General features: G+C 43.6%; 1 protein-coding gene across 5 annotated transcripts in view; it reads right to left on the bottom strand.

Moving 5' to 3' along the window:
- Nucleotides 1–24,063, bottom strand: part of jag2b (jagged canonical Notch ligand 2b) — a 254,114-nt gene that overhangs the window by 55,414 nt on the left and 174,637 nt on the right. The window contains exons 6-12 of one of the 5 annotated variants that reach the window (XM_072272453.1): nt 16,361–16,491; nt 13,357–13,476; nt 9,392–9,505; nt 9,030–9,143; nt 6,632–6,745; nt 5,001–5,047; nt 3,658–3,834 (exon numbers count right to left, since the gene is read on the bottom strand). In XM_072272453.1, coding sequence (XP_072128554.1) covers nt 3,658–3,834; nt 5,001–5,047; nt 6,632–6,745; nt 9,030–9,143; nt 9,392–9,505; nt 13,357–13,476; nt 16,361–16,491 — 817 coding nt within the window. The remainder of the gene's footprint in view (nt 1–3,657; nt 3,835–5,000; nt 5,048–6,631; nt 6,746–9,029; nt 9,144–9,391; nt 9,506–13,356; nt 13,477–16,360; nt 16,492–24,063) is intronic. The other 4 variants (XM_072272472.1, XM_072272463.1, XM_072272473.1 and 1 more) reach the window with 4 other exon arrangements.

Below are 24,063 nucleotides of genomic sequence, written 5' to 3'. Positions count from 1 at the left end.
GGTGCTCCCGATGTGGCCTTCTATATATTGGCAAGACCCGACGCAGACTGGGAGACCGCTTTGCTGAACACCTACGCTCTGTCCGCCAGAGAAAGCAGGATCTCCCAGTGGCCACACATTTTAATTCCACATCCCATTCCCATTCTGACATGTCTATCCACGGCCTCCTCTACTGTAAAGATGAAGCCACACTCAGGTTGGAGGAACAACACCTTATATTCCGTCTGGGTAGCCTCCAACCTGATGGCATGAACATTGACTTCTCTAACTTCCGCTAATGCCCCACCTCCCCCTCGTACCCCATCCGTTATTTATATACACACATTCTTTCTCTCACTCTCCTTTTTCTCCCTCTGTCCCTCTGACTATACCCCTTGCCCATCCTCTGGGCTTTTTCCGCCCCTCTGCCTTTTCCTTCTCCCTGGGCCTCCTGTCCCATGATCCTCTCATACCCCTTTCGCCAATCACCTGTCCAGCTTTTGGCTCCATCCCTCCCCCTCCTGTCTTCTCCTATCATTTTGGATCCCCCTCCCTCCCTCTCCCACTTTTAAATCTCTTACTAGCTCTTTATTCAGTTAGTCCTAATGAAGGGTCTCGGCCTGAAACGTCGACTGTACCTCTTCCTAGAGATGCTGCCTGGCCTGCTGTGTTCACCAGCAACTTTGATGGGTGTCTAATTTTAAGGTGATTGGAGGAAAGTATGGGAGGATATCATAGTTAGGTTTTCTTTCCCCACACAGAGCGTGATGGGTGTGTGGAATATTCTGCCAGAAGTATTTGTAGAGGAAGATGCACTAGGGATATTTAAGAGGTTCTTAGATAGGCACATGAATGACAAGAAAAATAACGGGAGGGCTATGTGAGAGGGAAGGGTTAGATTGATTTAAGAGTAGATCAAAAGGTCAGCACAACATCATGGGCCAATGGGCCTGCACTATTCTATGTTCTATGAAAGAGAAGTCAATGTTTAAAATCCGCAATCAAGAAAGACATGCGTATTAAAGCAACTGAAGATAAATAAGAGCTGCCTCTCAGACTTCAGTATCATGCAGCTGCATTTGTTTCCTCTGCTGGCAGTTTCCCTTCCTCTAGTGAATGGCAGTTTGCATGCTGGCACGTCAGGGCCAAGGAAATGTGATCCAGATTCCCTAGTTACTAGACAGAATGCGTTGCCAATTCTTGCCACCACTCCAATAACACCCTAAGTTTTACCAGCGACTTCTAGTTTCACTGAATACCAGGAAGCTGGAAGTGTTCCTCTTACTAGTCAATAGTCTGATAACCTCCCTATGATAATCACACAGGGGTCCTTGCAGCTTATAAGTTGGGCACAAGGGGTGGCATAGATAGCACAACACTATTACATTATCAGCTGTAAGATCAACTCCCGCCCCGGTCTGTAAGGAGCTCGTACATTCTCCCTGTGAACACTCAGGTTTCCTCTGGGTGACCTGGTTGCCCCCTACATACCAAAGATGTATGATTAGGTCAGTGAGTTGTGGGTATGCTATGATGGTGCTGGAAGCATGGTGACCTTAAATGCATGTCCTCTGAGACTAAACATTTCAACACTAACACTGGGACAAAGACAATGGCTCTCTGCTCTATCTATGCCAAGTAACAAAATCTGGGTTTCTTGCCAGAGGAGTAGTCATTCAATGTTCTTTATAGTGACAATTTCCTCCATTCTATTGAACTAGTTATTCTTTCCAAGGATACAAACTTCACTGTACTACTCATCCCCTGAAATGCGTCCGAGAAACTGGATAACCAGCGCACTTATAGATGTACATTTGGGCTGGGAAAGGAAGTAACTTCAGTACATAGAACAGTACAGGCCTTTTGGCCACAATGTTGTACCAATCTTTTAACATACTCCCAGGTCAATCTAACCTTTCCCTCCCACAGTCCTCCATTTTTCTTACATCCATGTGGCTATCTAAAAAACTCAAATATCCCTTATGTACGTGCCACTACAACCACACATAGCAGTGCGTTCCTCGCACCCACCAAATACCTACCTTTCTCAACCCCCTAAACTGTCCACCAATCATTTTACAATTATGCCCCCTCATAATAGCCAATTCTGCCCTGCAAAAAGAATCTCTGGCTGCCCATTCAATCGATGCCTCTTATCCTGTACACCGCTATCAAATCATCTCTCATCCTCCTTTGCTCTGATACTCAAATGAGAAAAGCCCTAGCTCACTAAACCTTTCCTCTCAAGTCCATACAGCATCTGGTAAATCCCCTCTGCATTCTCTCTAAAGCTGCCACATCCTTCCTATATTGAGGCGACCAGAAACTGAACAACACTCCAAGTAACAAAACTAAGAGCAGGAATGCTGATTAATTTAACCAGAGAACACGCCAAGACTAACTGATAGCACAAGTTGCAGCCCTGTCTTCAGTAATTATCTCCTTGCCTCTGTCAGTATCTTCACCTTCTCTCCCTAACTTGACTCCACCTCCACTCTCCCTCCTCACCTGGATTCAGTTCTTGCTTACCAAGTTTTGCTCCACCTCTTCCCTTCACTGGCCACCTCCAAGGTCTCGATCTGAAGCACAAACCATTCCTTTGCCTTGACAGATGCTGCCCAATCTTCCAAGTGTCTCCAGCAGCTTTTGACACCTGGTCGACCATTATAGTCACTGTGTGGTCCTTCAATGCACCATGTCCATTTCTGCCCTTCCATGCTAATTCCATCTGTACCCTTCCAATGCCTAGCCCATTCAAGTGTCTAAGTGCCTCTTAAATGCAGTGATTATATCCAATTCCACTACTTCCTCCAGCAGCGCATTCTGAACATTGTCCATTTGTGGATCCTTGGTGTTTAGCGCAATTATTCCCTATTAGCTTCAACAGTAAAAAGAAAGTATTTCACCCAAACTGGCCAGTTCCCCATATTTCCATTTCTGCCTGTCTTATAAAAGTTCCATCTTCCCCTTCATGTATATATTCTTTGACGTGTCCCACAACCTTACCATCGGCAACGTATTCTACAGGCACAGCAGTTGAATCCCATTGTAACTGCTACATTATGTCAATTGATCTAACCCATCAGAAATATTATCCATCCCTTCTCAGCTACCTTAAACTGTTTCCTCTCTTCCCCAGTTCTGATGAAGATTCAAGAGGCAGTGCCTCTAGGAGGCAATATCCATCACTAAGGAACCTCACCATCTGGGACACATCCTCTTCTCATTACTACCACTGGGGAGGAGGGACAGGAGCCCAAAGACAAACAGCTTCTTCCCTTCAGTTATCAGATTTCTGAATGGTCCATGAACATTACCTTATTACTCCTTTATTTTGCACTATTTTGTAATTTATAGTATTTTTTATATCTGCGCTGTACTGCTGCTGCAAAACAGATTTCTTGTCACACAAGATAGTGATAATTAACATGATTCTGGGTCTTGGACCTGAAACATTAATTCTGTTTCTAGCTTCACAAACACTGCCTGGACTGTCTCATTTTATTTCGGATTTCCAACAGCTGCAGTATTTTGATTTTCAGTTTCCTTCTGTAAGGGTATGACTTACCCAACAGCATCAGAAACCACTGATTTACAAATACAGCTACAAGCACGGACAACGAACTGCTCAGATGCACATGTATAGCACTTCAGTTGAGTGCCACTAAGGTCTCTCACCTCACAGAAGGTTCCCGAGTAACCATGCAGACAGTGACACCGGAAGCCACCGAGCAGATCCTGACATTGTCCTTCATTCAGGCATGGCTGACTAGCACATTCATTTATTTCAACCTCACAGTTTCTGCCAACAATCCCACGTGGGCAGATGCACTGGTAACCACGCACACTGTTGGGCTGAAATATTAAACAGGAAGAGATTACACCAACATCAATAAAGGTCCTTTTACATACCACATCTTCTGCAGTCAATCTTCTTGGAACGAAAACCCCCCAAACTCCCATTTCTTCAAAGATCCTTTTACCCCTTGATCCAGATTTCAAGATTAAGATTATTGTCATACACACCAGGGTGCAATGAAATTCCTTCTTTATGTGAACCTCACAGGAATAATCAGTATATAATAATAGTAAACAAAGCAATAAATACAGCAGCAAGCGCAGAACAAAGGAAATAGCAGAACATAAGTAGTTGCAGAGTAGTGAACTCTGTCCAATACATCAAGGGCACATCCCTCCCTACCATCTGTAGTATCTACATGAGACATTGCCTCAAGAGAAGGTGACATCCGAAGATCCCCACCATCCAAGCCATGTAATTATTTTGCAGCTACCACTGGGCAAGTAGTACAGAAGCCAGAATTCCCTCATTAGCAGCTACTTCCCATTCACTTTGTAAACTCCAACCACCACTACAGTTTAACAAAACTATGACCACTGATTACTTTGCACTAAAAATGAACTCTTTAAAATTCTAATTGTTTGTGTAAAACTTGTATATAATTCAGCATTTGTTTATTTTTATTACATGTACCAAATAACAGTGAAAAGCTTCTCTTGCAAACTGTTCATACAGTTAAAATCATTACATAGTGCATTGATGTAGAACAAGATAAAACAATAAAAATTGCAGAATGAAGTGTAATGGCTACTGAAAGAGTGCAGTGCAGTTAAATCATAAAGTACACGATCGTAACAGGTAGATTACGAAGTTAATCTATATTTAATTTAATTTGTTAATGTTGCTTTTTTATTTTTTATTTGCACTATTTGTCCTTGTTACACATTTGTTACTTGTCAGTCCATGTTTATGCATAATTTTTCATTATCTCTATTGCATTCCATTATTTTCCTGTAAATTTGCAAGAAAATGTGTCTCAAGTATATGGTAACACGTATGTACTTTGATAATAAATTTTACTTTGAACAATATGATGTCATGCACCTCTGATTCTGTTGCAATAAGATTTTCATCGCACCTGTGCATATGAGAATAAACTCATCTTTGACTTTGTACCCTGTGTATTCTAAATAACTCTGTTAAAGACAATTCAGTTCCGTACCTTGCAGGTGGCTCCATTCTGGCACTGTCCATAGCAGTTATCAATATCTAAAAGAAAAAGTCATATTGTGCCTAATTAGACTACAATTCAAAGTACATTGCATATAGGCCAGTTATCTGAGGCAGTGGTATTAGCTGCATTTTAATCATCTCCCCCATCCACATACAGAACAGCACTGACCAGAACTACAAGCTCAGACAAAGAACAAACAACTGGAGTAATCAGCAGGTCAGGCTGTTTCCATGGACTTGGTCTCCACCTGGAACGTCCAATATCTTTTTCCCCTCTAGAAATGCTGTCCTCCAGCAGTTTGTTGTTTTGCTTCAGATTCCAGCATCTGCAGTCTCTTGCGTCTGCATGGATGTGTATATGGGGGAAAAAGCCGGAAACTGGAACCAGATGGGAGAATAGTTTAGCTCATGGTGGAGTGGCAGAGCAGACTCGATGGGCCGAATGGCCTACTTCTGCTCCTTTGTCTTGTGATCTTGTAACTTCATGAGAGACTCCCCCCAACTCCTTGACAGCAAATCAGGATTTGTAATTGGAAGAGCAGCGTATCCGGCCTTCCCTACTCCTTAACATGTACCCCATTGAGGAATAGCCACGGGCTGCTTCCTCTTCACTCTTTCAGCACCAAAAGCTCCAAAATCTCTGGAAATACAGCAGGACTTCCAATCCCAAGCAGCTTATGCCATGGGCCATAAAACACAGGAGCAGAATTAGGCTATTTGGCCCATCAAGTCTACTCTGCCATTCAATCATGGATAGAAAATCAGCCATCTGAAGTCAATTTCCCTGCCTTTTCCCCATAACCTTTAGTAATCAATAACCTATCAATCTCTATTTTAAATAGACCCAATTATTTTCCCTCTACAGCTATCTGCAACAATGAATTCCACAGACTCACCACTCTCTGGCTAAAGAAATACCTCCTTCACCTCTATTCTAAAGGATGTATATGTGGGGCTTGTATTATGAGACTGTGCCCTCTGGTCCTTGACTCACTCACATTCGGAAACATCCTTTCCATTTCCACTATCTGGACCATTCTATGCCCAAGAGTGGATGACAGAAACCAGAGATAGGCATCCAACTGGAGCCCAAAAGTTCAAGACACACAGGAACAGAATTAGGCCACCATTCACATCTACTCCACCATTCAATCACTTTTCCTTTAACTCCTTAATTTGACACCCTTTTGATCAACAGCCTATCAACTTCATTTTAAATATACCCAGAGTTAGTCATCCAGCTGAAGTCTGATGAAGTCTCTTGTAACCATTCTCCCTTGCTCCTGAAGCCTCAAAGGAGTTTTTGTAACAGCTTGACTGCTCGCTCTCCCATTCCCACACCTCGACAACCCCAAAATCCAGTGTGAAGGGAAATGGAGAGTCTGACTGCTGGAGAAAGGAGAGTGGGAGAAAGGCAGCAGGTACATGAGGCATCACTTCCAGGATGCCATACCCTTACCACCCGATCCCCCCCTCCCCCCCCCCCCAGTCGCTGAAGCAAAACAATGCATTTCACTGTACATTTCAATGTACATGTGAAAAATAAATGTGTATACACACATATATATATATATACACACACACACACACACACACAAAAATATAAAACAGAATACTGACGGAGGTCACAGTTTTGTCCAGACCATCCCGGAAGGCAGTCACAGTAATATCCACCAATCAAATTTCTGCAAGTGTAAGAGTGAACACAAGGCTCCGCCTCACATTCATTAGCATCTGTGAGAGGGAAGAGATGCAAAAGAACGAGAAAAAGAGATAGTCAGCAACCACACCATAAAAAGCATGCAAGCAGAAAAGCTAGAGAAAGACCCAACACATTCCCATTGAAAAAAGTCCAAATCTGTCCAGTTATGCTCTTAAAAAAAATGATGCTTGAGCAATTAATCATTGGAGACACTCAGCAAGTCGGGCATCATCTGTGGAGAGAGAATCGGAATTAAGATTTCAAGTCACGGACCTTTCACCTGAGGTCCTTTGCTCCATCTAACAGTCTCATATCTGACAATGATTACTTCTCTCACTGCAGAAGCTGCCTACGCTACTGAGTGTTTCCAGCATTCTGTGGCCAAACTCCTGGAGAAACTCAGCTCGTCAAGCAGCATCTGTGGAGGGAAATGGACAGTCGAGACTCTTCCTCTGGCCTGGAAAGAGGGGAGTTAGCCAGTCCAAAAAGGGTGTGGAGCAAGAGTTAGCAGGTAATGGGTGCATCCAGATTTGGGGGGGGGGGGGTGAGGTTTGATAGGCAAGTGAAGGAGAGGGAAAACAGAGTGTTACATCATATTACAGGCCCTTCAGTCCATAAGGTTGTGCCAACCTTCTAACCTACTCCATGATCAATCTAAGCCTTCTCTCCTACGTAGCCCTTTTTTTTATATATCATCTATGTGCATATCTAGGAGTCTCTTAAAAGTCCCTAGAGCATCTTTAATGTACCTAACTTAATGTAAAAAAGGAGGAAGCTCTTGCTGCGCATCTTGCTGTCCATTTTATATTGGCTCTCAACCCGAAATATTCACTGTGCATTTCCCTCCCAAATGCTGCCTGACCCGTTGAACTCCTTCAGTATTTTGCATGTTGTCCAGAATTCCAGCATCTGCAGATTTTTAACAAAAACAATTCTCCTTTATCTGGTGTGCCTCTGCAATGCTCCACTCACAGCAGTGAGGGTTAGAGGACAAGAGTATATACCTCTAAACGCTCGCATTGTGGGCCCAAAACAGAAGGAACTGGGGATTAGTAACACACACAGGTGGGTGCCTGCTTGCCTGTTTGCAGAAGTTCACAAAGCAATGACCAAACCCTGTGACCTCACAAATAGAGCAAGGCCATTCAGCCTCTAAGGACTTCCCTACCACTCAATTAGATAATGGCTGACTTGCACACAGACTCGTACCCTCCAACACCATTGTCCAAACAAAAACAAATTAACAGCGGTACCCAGTCTTGCTCTATAGTTAGACATGCATGGAGCACTTTGAGAGCCAGTTGTACAGCATGGGAAAAGGCCCTTCAGCTCATGAAGTTCCATGCCAACTAAGATGTACATTTCTCAGGACTTGACCCATATTTAAACTCTTTCAATCCACATACCCGTCCACATTCTTCTTAAATGTACGTAACACAACTGCCTCAACCACTTCCTCAAGCAGCCTGTTCCACACCATTCAGCACATCTAAGAAGCTCTTAGACAGGCACATGGATGAAAGAAGAATGGAGGACTATGTGGGAGGCTTGGAGTAGGTTTAAAGGTTGACCCAATATTGTGGGCTGAAGGGCCTATACTATACTGTACTGTACTGCTCCATCTTCTATGTTCTATTATTTAATGGTTCCTCTGGTACAAGATACATGAACCAGGACTTTCTCAGCACCTATTTAAAAATACAGAGATCTGAGGTCAAGAGGGTAAATGTAAAGTAAGAAATACTCTGAAAACCTTTGAATAAAGCCTGCTGAGGTTGACATGGGTTCCGAAAGCCTTGTGCAGACTGCAGGACTCTCATCTCTGCCAGGTCTCCACCCTAAGCAAACACTCGAAATCTATTAAGAGTTAGGTGACCGATTGTGTATATTAATACACACTCCCCTCTAAACCATTTTCCCGGTTACCACAACATTTTCCCCCCACGCATACAGTAATCACTGCAATTAAAAACAGGAAACAGAAGTTGAGATTTCAGGGAGGGAATTCAGTACCACCACAAACAGGGCACCCGAATGAAGCCATGCCAACCATACTGAGAGAGAAATTGGCCTTAGCCCTGTCCCCACCCTGCAGGAGACAGGGATAAGCATGCTGCAAGGACAAAAGAGCGGAATTCAGCAATTATATACTGGTCTGTCCTTCAAGATCATGGCCAAACTATACCTCCACTCCATTTCACTACACTATCAAGATTGTTACACACAGCAACAAGCCTTAACTGCAAGAGGCAATCAACAATCTATTTACTCAGTCTCAACCAGTTTACAAGCAAAAAACAGCTTGAGACTCCCTACCCAGCTGGCAGGTCTTCCCAATCCACTGTGAGGGGCAGATGCACTCAAACCCATTAACACGGTCAATGCAAGTCCCACCGTGTGCACATGGACGTGATACACAGTCATTTATATCTGTGGAGAGAGATAGTTGGTCAGTCAGTGAGCGAGAATTAGAATTAGTTTTATCATCACCGAATTAGATGACGTAAAATTGGCTCTACAGCAGTAAAACGCAAAGAGAGCAAGGGAGGGGTGGGTGAGGGGGGAGGGGCGAGGGGCGATCTACCGGTGGGGGGGGGGGGGTGGAGGAAGGAGGGGGGGGCGAAGGGGAAGGAAGGAGGAAACTACATCCACCACTGAATGTAACAGAACCAACCTACCGATGGCACAGGTTGTCCCATTCCAACCCGAAGGACACTGGCATTCAAAACCAGTTGGGACCTCATGGCAGGTACCTCCATTTGCACAGGGGTTGGACACACAAGCATGCTCAGCTAGAACCAAAGAAGCCAGTGGGAGATGATTAGAGCCAAATTCAAAACTTGGACAACATAATCCTCCACACCTCACTCCAAAACTTGCACAAATTAATCCTCCCGACCTGAACCTGCCTCAACAAAGGATCAAGAGAAGGCACTGACCAAAACTGGTGGGTGAGCGGTTTCATCTTCCTGCGTGTCAACACCTCTGAAGATCTATCCTGGGTCCCAACATACTGATGCAATTACAAGGGCAGTGCAATTACAAGACGTGCAAATTTTACAGATGTACCGTGAAGAGCATTCTAATAGGTTCATCACCCTCTTGTATGGAGGGGCAACTGCCAAGGAACAGGAAAAGCTGCAGAAAGTTGCAAACTCAACCAGCTCCAACATGGGCATAGCATCCCCAGCCTCAAGAACATCTTCAACGAGCAATGTCTCAAAAAGGCAGCATCCATTATTAAGGTCTCCCATCACCCAGAACATGCTCTCTTCTCATTGCTACCATCAAGGTGGTGGTGCAGAAGCCGAAAGACATACACTCAATGTTTTAGGATCAGCTCCTTCCCATCCGCCATCACATTTATGAATGCACAATGAACTGATGTACACTACCTCACTGTATTTTTCCTCTTTTTGCGCTACTTAATTTTATATATTTCTTATTGTAATTTAGTTTTTATTTTGTATTACAATGTACTGCTGCTGAAAATCAATATATTTTACAACATATGTCAGTGATATTAAAACTGATTCTGATGTTGGATTACCACAAAATTCAGATAGACTTCAAAGATAAGCTTCATCTTAATGATTAGCTTTATTTGTCACATGTACATCGAAACAGTAAAATGTGTCACTTCAGTCAACAACTAACACCGTCCAAGGATGTGCTGGGGGGTAGCCCCAAGTGTCACTATGCTTCCGTTATTAGTATCTCATCCCCACAACTTACTAAATTTAACCCCAGGTCTTTAGAACATGGGAGGAAACTGGAGCACCCGCAGGAAACCCATGTGGTCACAGAAGAACGTACAAATATTTTACAGACAGCGGAGGATATTGAAGCCTGATCGCTGATTCCTGATGTTGTAAAGTGTTATGCTAACTAACATCAAGTGTTACACCAACTAACTAACAACATCCACCAAAAACCTCCTTTTATCCGCTCCCTGGCCTTCCAATGATATACTTTCTTGCTCTAACAGAGTAGCCATTGGAAATAGGATTGTGCCTCTGAATAAGTTGCATTACTAAATCAAAATATTCTCCAACTTCCAGTAATTTCTCCCCTTCTCTCTTTTTCCATTCCCTATTCTAGTTCCCCTCTTACCCTTTTTCTTCTCATCTACCTATCATCTCTCCCTGGTGCCCCTCCTCCTTCTCCTATGGTCCATTCTCTTCTATCAGATTCCTCCTTCTTCAGCCCTCAACTTCTTTCACCTATCACCTCCCAGGTTCTTACTTCATCCCCCTTCCCCCACCCACCTTACCCCTCACCTGGTTTCACCCATCACTGCCAGCTTTTACTCCTCCCACCTTCAAATTCTAGATTCTTCCACCTTCCTTTCCTCTCTAGATGACCGTTTCTTCCCAATAGATATGTAAAAAGGAAAAGACTGGTAAAGACAAATGTAGGTCCCCTGCAGACAGAAACAGGTGAATTGATTATGGGGAGCAAGGACATGGCAGACCAATTGAATAATTACTTTGGTTCTGTCTTCACTAAGGAGGACATAAATAATCTTCCAGAAATAGTAGGGGACAGAGGGTCCAGTGAGATGGAGGAACTGAGCGAAATACATGTTAGTAGGGAAGTGGTGTTAGGTAAATTGAAGGGATTGAAGGCAGATAAATCCCCAGGGCCAGATGGTCTGCATCCCAGAGTGCTTAAGGAAGTAGCCCAAGAAATAGTGGATGCATTAGTGATAATTTTTCAAAACTCGTTAGATTCTGGACTAGTTCCTGAGGATTGGAGGGTGGCTAATGTAATGACACTTTTTAAAAAAGGAGGGAGAGAGAAACCGGGGAATTATAGACCGGTTAGCCTAACGCTGGTGGTGGGGAAACTGCTGGAGTCAGTTATCAAGGATGTGATAACAGCACATTTGGAAAGTGGTGAAATGATCGGACAAAGTCAGCATGGATTTGTGAAAGGAAAATCATGTCTGACGAATCTCATAGAATTTTTTGAGGATGTAACTAGTAGAGTGGATAGGGGAGAACCTGTGGATGTGGTATATTTGGATTTTCAGAAGGCTTTTGACAAGGTCCCACACAGGAGATTAGTGTGCAAACTTAAAGCACATGGTATTGGGGGTAAGGTATTGGTGTGGGTGGAGAGTTGGTTAGCAGACAGGAAGCAAAAAGTGGGAATAAACAGGACCTTTTCAGAATGGCAGGTGGTGACTAGTGGGGTACCGCAAGGCTCAGTGCTGGGACCCCGGTTGTTTACAATATATATTAATGACTTGGATGAGGGAATTAAATGCAGCATCTCCAAGTTTGCGGATGACACGAAGCTGGGTGGCAGTGTTAGCTGTGAGGAGGATGCTAAGAGGATGCAGGGTGACTTGGATAGGTTGGGTGAGTGGGCAAATTCATGGCAGATGCAATTTAATGTGGATAAATGTGAAGTTATCCACTTTGGTGGCAAAAATAGGAAAACAGATTATTATCTGAATGGTGGCCGATTAGGAAAAGGGGAGGTGTAACGAGACCTGGGTGTCATTATACACCAGTCATTGAAAGTGGGCATGCAGGTACAGCAGGCGGTGAAAAAGGCGAATGGTATGCTGGCATTTATAGCGAGAGGATTCGAGTACAGGAGCAGGGAGGTACTACTGCAGTTGTACAAGGCCTTGGTGAGACCACACCTGGAGTATTGTGTGCAGTTTTGGTCCCCTAATCTGAGGAAAGACATCCTTGCAATAGAGGGAGTACAAAGAAGGTTCACCAGATTGATTCCTGGGATGGCAGGACTTTCATATGAAGAAAGACTGGATGAACTGGGCTTGTACTCGTTGGAATTTAGAAGATTGAGGGGGGATCTGATTGAAACGTATAAGATCCTAAAGGGATTGGACAGGCTAGATGCAGGAAGATTGTTCCCGAAGTTGGGGAAGTCCAGAACGAGGGGTCACAGTTTGAGGATAGAGGGGAAGCCTTTTAGGACCGAGATTAGGAAAAACTTCTTCACACAGAGAGTGGTGAATCTGTGGAATTCTCTGCCACAGGAAACAGTTGAGGCCAGTTCATTGGCTATATTTAAGAGGGAGTTAGATACGGCCCTTGTGGCTACGGGGGTCAGGGGGTATGGAGGGAAGGCTGGGGCAGGGTTCTGAGTTGGATGATCAACCATGATCATAATAAATGGCGGTGCAGGCTCGAAGGGCCGAATGGCCTACTCCTGCACCTATTTTCTATGTTTCTATGTTTCTAAAACAACATCTGTTTATTCCCCTCCATAGATGCTGCCTCACATGGGAAGTTCCTCCAGCATTTTGTATGTGTGCTTGTCTGGATTTCCAGCATCTGCAGAATCCCTATGTTTAACATTAGTCAGTAAAGATCCCAACCACCCAGGCCATTCCATCTTCTCACAGCTACCATCAGGCAGGAGGTACAGAAGCTTTAAGACTCACACCACCAGGTTTAGGAACAGCTACTTCCCTGTAACTACTCAGTTCCTGAATCTTCCATGCAACCATGATCAATACAGTTTAGTAACACTTTGATCGCTTTGCACTTAAATGGACTATTTTTGATCTATTTGTGGTCTTTCTTGTAAAAACTGTATATAATTTTTAATCTACAGATAGTTGTGCATCTGGTCTCATGGTTGCAGTATGTTACACACTTACCAATCTCACAGGTCTTGCCAGAATATCCTTCAGGACAGGCACATTGGTACTCGTCAGGTTCTGTGTTCATGCAGGTCCCTCCGTTGACACACGGATGGTGCGTCCCACAGTAATTCAAATCTTCAGGGGTGAAGAGAATTGTTTTCAGTTAAAGGGTCAGACACAGAAGCCACGTGCGCACACCAAGACCCTCGGGGCTGAGATACCAGACATTCAGCCAGGTCTGTGTACAAGCAAGGACCTGTCATTGTCCCAGGGCAATCATTGATCGGCCAGGTGCATAGTTCAATTCACACAAAGGCTTAAAACTGTGTTGCTTTTAAACCAAATTCTGTCTTAAAGGTTTTGAAGATGTTAATAAAGTAATAGGCATGTTCTAATGGATATACTGGTAGAGGTCACTTGACATTGAGAGAAAGTATTGGGGAAGTTAACCCAAAGTTTCCCATATTTTGAGGAAAACAAAGTAATAACATGAACTTAAACTGGAATTAGAAACCAAGCTCAACACAGAGTGAAACAGCTTACGTTTGACTGGTTGCCTCGTTATAGGAAGGAGTGGAAGTTTTAGACAGGATGCAGAGATTTACCAGAATGCTGCCTGGATAAAAGAGCAGGTCATATAAGGATAGATTGAGTGAGTTAGGGCTTTTCTCGTTGGAGTGAAGGAGGATGGGAGGTGACTTAAGAGAGGTGTACACCTTGGTGAGAGGCATAGATAAAATGGACAACCAACACCTTTTTCTCAGGGTGGAAATGGCTAATATGAAAGGGCATAATTTCAAGATGTTTGGAAAGAAGTATAGAATATGTCAGAGATATGCTCTGTTTTGTTGCTGTTGTTTTTTTTTAAAACACACGGGAGTGGTGGGTGCAGGCACATGCTGCCAGGGACGATGGTAGAACAAATACATCAGGAACATTAAAAAGACTCTTGGATAGGCACATGGATGATATAAAAATGGAGGTCGATGTGGGAGGGAAGTGTTAGATTAATCTGACTAAGTTAAAAGGTCAGCATGACATTAAGGCTGAAGGGCATGTACTGTGCTGTACTGTTAAATGTTCTATGTAATTTGTCTGAAGACAATGGGGCTTAGAGTCAAAGAATTGCACAGCAAAGGAATGGGCCCTTCAGCCTATCATGTCTATGCAGACCCTGCCAATCTACATTAATCCCATGTGCCAGCACTAGGTTTCTACCATGCTACATGCGTTTACCTAAACGCCTCTTATTCGTAGTGGTTGTATATCTGATTCTACTATCTCCATTACAGTAGATATTAACTATTTTTGGAGTAAAACCAAATTTGTCCCTCAGATCCCCTTTAAAACTCTTCTCTCAACCTAAAACTATGACCTCCAGTTTTTGATACTCCAGCCATGGGAAAAAGATTGTGACCATCAACCCTCTCTCCATGTTTTTCATAATCAAGTCAAAGAGCTCTACAGCTCAGAAACAAGCCCTTTGGCCCATCAAGTTGGTTCCAAACTGTTATTCTGCCTAGATGTGTGGAAATGTTATTCTACCTAGTCCCATCAACCTACACCTGGGATTTAAACCTCCAGTTTTCTTGAATATCAGCTTCTTTCACTCCAACAAAAACAAACTCAGCCTATCCAATCTCTCCCCTTAGCCAAGTCCTCCAATCCAGGCAACATCCTGGCAAACCTCCTCTGCAGTCTTTCCTGCACAATCACAACCTTCCTGTAGATTGTCAGGGAGGAGGAGGAAATAAGCTAAGGGCTGAAACTAAAACTGTAAGGATTTTGATGGATGCATCCTCAAAACTATACAAAATATTCAGCATTAAATGGAACCATTATGTGCGTGACTCAACTTGCCATTACAGCATCTCCTCAAAGGCAGGAAACTAGTCAATCCTGCAATTTCAATGGGGTGTAATGGTGGGTGTGTGAAATTTTCAGCAAGGCTTCCTGTTGAGGTACAGCTTTTACTCAATCAGGAGTGGAGACAGCAAAGAGAACTGGGTTTCCAAAATGCCAGAGTGGCTGGCCAGTACAAAATGGTCTCTGGAGCAAGGCAAAACAATGAAGTGAAAATAGTCTCAGGGACTGAAATTCAAAATGAGCCTTGCAGAGACTTCATAGCAAGGAAAATGGAAAATTTGAATCATAGTGGCATAGAGCACTACAACACAGAAACAGGCCCTCCAGCCTATCTAGTCTATGCTGAACTATTATTCTACCTAGTCCCATTGACCCACACGTGGATCACAGCTCTCCATACATCTACTTATACAAATATTTCTTAAATATTGCAATTGAACCCGTATCCACCACTTCTGGTGGCAGCTTGTTCCACACCCTCACTAGCCGCTGAGTGAAGTAGTTCCCTCTCAGGTCCTCGAACATTTCACCTCTCACTCTTAACCTCTGACTATAAATTTGGTTCAAATGATCAGTGCCTGAAATCTGCAACCATCTCTGTCCATATAACCCACTCCTTTACTCCAGAGTTATTTGATCCCTCTTGACTAGAGCTATACCATTCACCCCAGCACTCTTTGTAAAAGTGAGTTCTGCATTCTCATCACTCTGAGAAAAATTTTAGAACAGAGATGAGGAAGAATGTCTTTAGCCAGAGGGTGGTGAATCTGTGGAATTCAATGCCACAGATGGCTGTGGAGCCCAAGTCATTGGGTATTTTTAAAACCAAGGTCGATTGGTTCTTGATTAGTAAGGGTGTCAAAACTTATGGGATGAAGGCAGGAGAATGGGGTTGACAAGACGAATAAATCAGCCATGATGGAATATCAGAGCATACATGATGGACCAAATGACCTAATTCTGTTCCTATGTCTCATGGTCCAAATTGTTTCTCCAGATTTGCTTAGGCAAGTCAGCCCATCAGAAAGGGCAGTGCCGGATCTTTCTGTCTCACTGGGTGCACATTGAGGATTGTGGCATACTGATGGAACTGTTGATCAGTATAAACAGCATATGCGTCATCTATCTACAGTTCATTAGTAGATATTTGTACCTTTATTGCAGAGTAGACCACCCCAGTTGGTTTCACAATTACATTTCCACGGCTCCACACACGTCCCATGGACACAGCCTGGGTATGGAACACACTCATCACAGAACTGCCCCTGCCATCCGTACAGACATCTGGAAAGAGAGGGTGAATCAAGGTTAAAACTAGCCATACAGAGGAACTTTCAGGTGCAAGGTACCTTTGAGCTGTAACATTCAGATTAATCACCAATAGGTTAATGGCAGCACTTCTGATACACCTAAAGACCATCACGTACATCTTGTGTCCAAGGCAGGCACAATGAAACCTTGAACAGTACAAGCCCTTCAGCTCATGATAGTGAGCTGACTTTTTAAACCCACTTTAAGATCAACCTAACAGTTCCCTCCTACATACTCATACTTTTTTTCCCCCATTCATGTACCTATTTAAGAGTCTTTTAAATATTCCTATCTGCCTCTACCACCACTCTGTCAGGGTGTGCCAGAGACTTAACACTGTAAAAATCTACCTCTGACATCCACCCCCGCTACACTTTCCTCCAAACACCTTAAAATTATGCCCTCCAGTACTCCAATGTATTTGGCTGTCCACTCTATCTATGCCTCAATCAAGTCACCTCCCACCCTCCTCCGCTCTAGGGAAAATCCTTAGCTTGCTCAACCTTGCTTATAAGACAGATGCACTGAAGCCTTTTATTTTATTTAGAAACAAAGTACGGTAACAAGCCCTTCTGGGCCAACAAGCCTGTGCCGCACAATTACATCCATGTGACCTACTAACCCTCAAGCCTTTGGGATACGGGAAGAAACCAGAGCACCCGGATGAAAACATAGCTGTCATGCACAGAATGTACAAGCTCCTTACAGAAAGCAGCTGAATTGAACCTGGATCACTAAAAATCACAACACTAAAATTCATCTCCTCCCCAATCTCCATCAGCAGAGGAACACCGCAGGGATGTGTACTAAGACCCCTGCTCTACTCTCTTTCCACCCATGACTGTGTGGCTAAATACACTTCCAACAGCATATATAAGTTTGCTAATGACACCACTGTTATTGGCTGTATCAAAGGTGGTGAATCAGCGTACAGGAGGGAGACTGAAAATTTGACTGAGTCGTGTAATAACAACAACCTCTCATGTCAATAAGACCAAGGACCTGATTGTAGACTTCAGGAGAGGGAAACCAGAGATCCAAGAGCCAGTAATCAGAGGTGGAGAGGGTCAGTAATTTTAAATTCCTGGGTGTCACCATCTTGGAGGACCTGTCGTGGACCCATCATATAAATACAATTGTGAAGAAAGCACAACAGCACCTCTACTTCCTTAGGAGTCTGCAGGAATTCAGCATGTCAAGAAACTTAGATGTGCAGTGGAAAGTGTACTGACTGGCTGCATTACAGCCTGGTATAGGAACACCAATGCCTTTGAGCGGAAAATCCTATAAATGGTAGTGGATTCAGTCCAGTACATCACAGGTAAAAACCTCCCAACTATTGAGCATATCTACGTGAAACATTGCCATAGAAGAGCAGCATCCAAAGATCCTCACTACCCAGGCCACGCTCTCTTCTCGCTGCTGCCATCAGGTAGAAGGTATAAGTTCCTCAGGAACACACCAAGTTCAAGAACAGTTACTACACCTCAACCATCAGGCTATTGAAAAAAAGGGATAACTATACTAATTTAAGGACTCTTGTCTCATTATTTCATGATTATTTATTGCTATTTATTTATATTTGCATTGTCCATTGTTTACAGTTACTGTTCTATAGATTTGCTGAGTATGCCTGCAGAAAAATGAATCTCAGGGCTGTATGTGATGACACGTAGGTACTCTAATAATAAATTTTACTTTGAACACTACCGTGCAACCCTTCCAGCTCATATTCAGAACCCTCCAAAATAGAAGGGAGGGGACCTGGAATGTATTAACCATGATCAAGGTGAATAGTGAGGCTGGTTTAAGAGGGCAAGAGGCCAACCCCAGCTCCAATTTTCCAACATTCCATATCCCTTTGAAAACTAACATGTACTTTCTGCAAGTTGCCACAAGCAGGCTGCTAATGACAGCATCAAGCTCCTGGAGAAGACAAAATACCAGAGTTATCCATGCTGGGAGCAAGATGGGAGAACTCAGAATTACACCCCTTACAGCAGATTACAAACACGAGATTGTGCAGATGCTGGAAATCCAGAGTAACACCACAAAATGCAGGAGGAATTCAACAGGTCAGGCTGCCTCTATAGAGGGCAATAACAGTCGATGTTTCAGGTTGAGACTCTTCATCAGCATTAGAAAGGAAAGAGGAAGGAAGCCCCCCGCCACCGAAAAAAGCCCCTCGTAGCAGAGAAGGTTTGGGGAAAGATTATTGTTCAAAAGTGAGGAGTTTTAACAAACTTCAAAATTTCAGGAACACTGATTTAAGATAATGGGCCAGAGGCAAGATTTATTTTCAAAAATCTAGACTGCATTACCCAAAAAGGAGACAGAACATAGAACAGTACCATACAGGTTGTGCCATCCTTTTTAACCTACTCCAAGATCAATCTAACCCTTTCCTCTCACATAGTCCTCCATTTTGCACAAGAAGCAGACACAACAGAAATTAGATACGCTAACAGGAATATGAAGGAGGAGTGGATATGGATGCATATCATATTAACTGAACACAACTAGGAGCTGAATAACTAGTGCAGAGAGACCTTCCAGTTTACACACACATAACTACAGGTTGAGTAAGGAAGGGAAATGCAATGTCAGCATTCATTCCAGAGAACTAGAATATAAAAGCAAGGATGTAATGCTGAGGCTTTAGAAGGCATTGGTCAGACTGCATTTGGAGTAGTTTGAGCAGTTTTGGGCCCCCTCTCTTAGAAAGTATGCGGTGGCATTGAAGAGGGCCCAAAGGAGGTTCATGAGAATGAACGAGCTAACATATGAGGAGTGTCTACAAAAGCTCTGGGCCTGTACACACTGGAGTTTACAAGAATGAAGGGAGATCTCATTGAAACTTACCGAAGAGAGAGTGGATGTGGAGAGGTTGTTTCCGGTAGTGGGAGAGTATGGGGACCAGAAGGCTCAGCTTCAGAATACAAGGACACCCCTTTACAGCAGAGATAAGGAATTTCTTTGGCAAGAGGGTGGTGAACCTGTGGAACTTTTTTTGTGTCAGACAGCTATGGTGGCCAAGTCACTGGGTACATTTAAAGTGAAGATTGAAAATTTCCTGATTAGTAAGGATGTCACAGGTTATGGGGAGAAGATAGGAGAATAGTTTTGAGAGGGAAAATAGATCAGCTGTGATGGAATGGTGGAGCAGACTTGAGGGCCCGATTGGCCTTTATCTGCTCCTATGTCTTATGGTCTCTCACACACACAAGGAGTGCCCTGTCAGAGACAGGAGCAGGCATATCTGGTGAAAGGTAACTTCAGCTATTATAAGGGCGGCAGGGAGCTTCCTTATTGTTGGCAATGACTTAAGTCACAGCTGTCTCGGCATCATTCTGGGGACAATCTATTTTAAAGCATCTTGCGAGATCAGATTCATTGTATTCCTGATGTGCAGTCATTAAACAGTCAGGCTCAAATTGGATGGTCTGTATCTGATACCAGAATCAATCATAAATCAATGTTAGGTGGGGGAAGAGATATCCCACACACAAACACTTCACATTTGACTGCAAGATGTAAAACAACACCAGTGACCCAGGTCCAATTCTGCTGCTGTCTGTAAGAAGTTTGTACATTAACCCAATGACTGTGTGGGTTTCCTCCAGATGCTCCTGTTTCCTCCCACGTTCCAAAGCATACAGATTAGGGGTTAGTAAAATGTGGGCATGCTATGACAGTGCCAGACGCATCGACACTTGTGGGTTGCCCTCAGCACATTCTTGAACTGTGTTGGTTGTTGACACAAACAAAGCATTTCACTGTATGTTTCAATGTACATGTGACAAATAAAAATAATCTTAATCTTTAATCTTAATATTACGACTTCATGGAGTGGACAATACATTTCCAACTCTAACATCCCGTTTGAAACACCATGGATCAAGCCCACATCACTGTCAGCAACACCACCAAAATACCACTTTGATTTTACAGCACCATTTACCACAGGAGAGCAAGTCACCTCCGAGGTGAGTAGACAGCTGAAACACTGACCACTCAAGGGATCATGAGGGCAGCTGACTAAAACTTGATCCAAAAGGCAAGACAGAGAAACAATTAGAACAGATGCCTGGGAGGCATGATTAAACACTGCAGTGGATGTATTTATTTCTTTCCGGGGTGTGTTTGGAGAACGTGGGGAGTGAAGTGGGAGTGGTCCGTATATTGAAGGTTGGAGGCCAGATGTCTGAGTGTCTGAAAGTCCAGGGCCAAGTACTAGAGGTCCATTGGTGGCCAGTGCTGGGGTCGGAGGGCTATCTATGCGAAAGGAAGGTGGGAAAGGGGCTTGTTTTTTCGTTGTTGTTGCTGCTTATGTTGTTCTGCCGAGCACAGCAGACATGCTATGTTGGCGCCAGAATGTGTGGAGACATTTGTGGGCTGCCCCCAACATATCCTGAAGTTGTGTTGGCTGTTAATGCAAGCAATGGATTTCACTGGATGTTTGAAGCACGTGACAAATCTGAATCTGAGAAAATAACAGTTTTATTGTCTCATCTGTAGGTTACTTTTAAGTAAGGAAACTGTTAAGTTAGAGCCCTAGGTTAGCAGCTGCCCAACTGGGAATATGGAAGGGTACAAGGTAAAACCATCACTGTACACACAACAGAAACAGGCCATTCAGCCCTCCGATTCTATACCATCATTTATGTGCCATCTCATCCTACAATGTACAGCAATACAGTTCAAAAACAGTCACTCAGAATCAACATGGTAGAAACCATTTTCTTTGTCCAGCAAGTCTGTGTGTTGCTGTGAGCCTATTCACCTGGAAACATTCTACAGATGTTGCAGGTGGTGGAGAGGGAAGGGTGACACAGAAGAGGTCTCTGCGGTCAGGAATGGATTTAGTTCAGTAAGGTAGGTACCATATGTACAAAGGAATAGCCATACATTAACCCTTTCATTCCTCGGTTCACAAGGAGGATCCCAGGAATGACAAGGTTAATGTGGAGGGGTGTTTGATGGTTCTGGACCTTCTAAAACCTGATGGTTCTAGAAGCTAGCATTTAGAAGAATGAGAGAGGAATTCATCGAAATCTATGGAATACTGAACATCTAGATAAGAGTGGAAGTGGAGAGAAAGCTTCCAATAGTGGGGGAGTCTAGGACCAGGGGGCACAGACTCAGAGTACAAGTACAATCCTTTACAGCAGAGATGAGGAGGAATTTCTTTAGCTAGAAGTGGTGTGCAGAAGAGCATCTATGAATGCACAACACATCGAAGTGAATGGGCTACAGCAGGAGAAGACCACGCTGGGTTCCACCCCTTGCATCCAATAATCTGACCGCTGAGTATATATTCCCAAGATCAGACCAACTAACCTTCACTCAGAGGATGCTGCGAGTGTAGAACAAGCTGCCAAAGGAAGTGGAAGTCCTGAGTTCAATTGTAACATTTAAGAGAAGTTCACATAGGTACATGGATGAAAGGGGTTTTGAGGGATATGGTCCAAATGCTGGTCAATGGGACAAGAGAGAAGGCCAGTTTCTGTGCTGTAGTGCTCACTGATTCTAAACAAGCAATGGGTGAGCATAACACCTGACTTGCACTGGGAGCTCCTGAGAAGACCAGGTGGGGTCTCATTGTTCTATAATTCTTTGTCGCACCACTTATTTAATCATGTATCCAGCAATTCAATCCATTAGAAGAACACAAACGGAGCAAAAAACATTGGAGGTGTACAGGATTGGGTTTCTAACATGCTGCCTCCAGGAGCCATCTGGCAATTGGATTGAGTACACTGAGCAAGAGTGACCTTAATCAGATGATTTACGGCGTGATCTGTGTTTCTCCTACATCCTTTATGTGGGATGAACTTGATAATGTTCCACGTATGTGAGGTGATACACTTTGGAAAGTCAAACTTGAAGGCAGAGTACAGAGTACAGGGCTAATGGCAGGATTCTTAGCAATGTGCAGGAACTGAGGGATCTTGGGGTCAACATCCACAGATCCCTCAAAGCTGATAGTGTTAACTGTTAAGAAAGTGTATACTGGCACTCATTAGTTGGGGAATTGAGTTCAAGAGCCGCAAGGTAATGTTGCAGCTCCATAAAACTCTGGTTACACCACACGGAGTATTGTGTTCAGTTCCGGTTGCCTCATTATAGAAAGGATGTGGAAACTTCAGAGGGTGCATAGGAGAATTATCAGATTTTTGGATTAGAGAGCATATCTTATTGGGATAGGCCAAGCAAGCTAAGGCTTTCCTCTTTGGAGCAAAAGATGAGAGGTGGCTTGATAGAGGTGTACAAGACAATAGACAAAGCGGACAGAGAGAGCTTTTATACAGGGCAGAATGGCTAATACGAGGGGACATAATTTTGAGGAAAGTATAGGAGGGATGTCAGAGGTAGGTTTTTATTTCTTTACACAGAGTGGTGGGTGCATGGAAGACGCTGCAAGAAGTGTTAGGCATGGTTAAGAGATCCTTAGGCACCAGGATTAAAGAAAAATGGAAGGCTATATAGGAGGGGAACGTTAGATTGATCTTACAGATGGTTAAATGTTTGGTGCAACATCATGGGCTGAAGGATCTGTACTGAGTTGTTCTGTGATCTATGTAATTACCAGGCTGTTGCCAGCGAATGTTACCTGTCTAAGCCCCAGGTGACTCCACAAAGTTATCACAGCAATAGTACACTGCAGGTTGTCAGAGTCATACAGCATGGAAACTGGCCTTTCAGCCCAAATGGTTCATGCCAATCAAGATGCCCCATTCACACTTGTCCCATTTACCAGACTTCCAACTCACAAGCTTGTTAACCTTCAAGATGGTGCAAACTAACAACGCAACCAATGGCAACATCCTGCAGACAGTTCAAAAAACTTATAATTCTTTGTTCAAATACGATTCTACTACTAAGCTGCATGCGATCGGAACCTGAGATTTACATCTTGATAATGTGTTTTTGGGCTGATGTCTGTCGCTTTGCTGTCTCCAAAGGTTTGGTGAGGTTTTGAGTGGAGTATGTGGGCTGGAAGCCTGGCGAGTGCAGAGGATGGGTGGGCGCTCAATGCCATCTGCCTGCATTTGACCAGTCTTCCTCTCCCTCTTACTAGCTGCTGTCAGAGAAAAGTGCAGTAGTCTTGGGATCCACTTTGTAACGATCGAACAGCAGGGTTGACGACTCGTTTTTAGGGACTTTGTCATGTTTCATGTGTCCCTGGATTCTAGATACTCTTTTTCTTTTCGCTGTTTGATCACCGCCATCGACCTGGACTGAGGTGCTTCAGCGAAGAACGTCCTTGCGGCCTGCAGTGGAGTAGCGATGCAGTGCTGAACTGAACCAAACTGAATACCACTGGGCTCCTGGTTTGATGTTTGATATTCTATGTGTTATTAGCTCACTTTTTGCCATGTGGGCAATTTGCTCTTTTTTCAAGCATTGGGTATTTGATGTTCTCTTGAATGGGTTCTATGATGTTTCTTTGTTTCATGGCTGCCTCCAGGATGATGAATCCCAGAGTTGTATTCTTTGTATATACTTTGATAATAAATGTACTCTGAATCTTTAAATCTTTCC

This window comes from Mobula birostris, chromosome 1 (assembly GCF_030028105.1).
Source record: "Mobula birostris isolate sMobBir1 chromosome 1, sMobBir1.hap1, whole genome shotgun sequence".
Taxonomy (NCBI): domain Eukaryota; kingdom Metazoa; phylum Chordata; class Chondrichthyes; order Myliobatiformes; family Myliobatidae; genus Mobula; species Mobula birostris.
The sequence above is the reverse complement of the archived record's forward strand: the minus strand, read 5'-3'. Positions and strand labels throughout refer to the sequence as shown.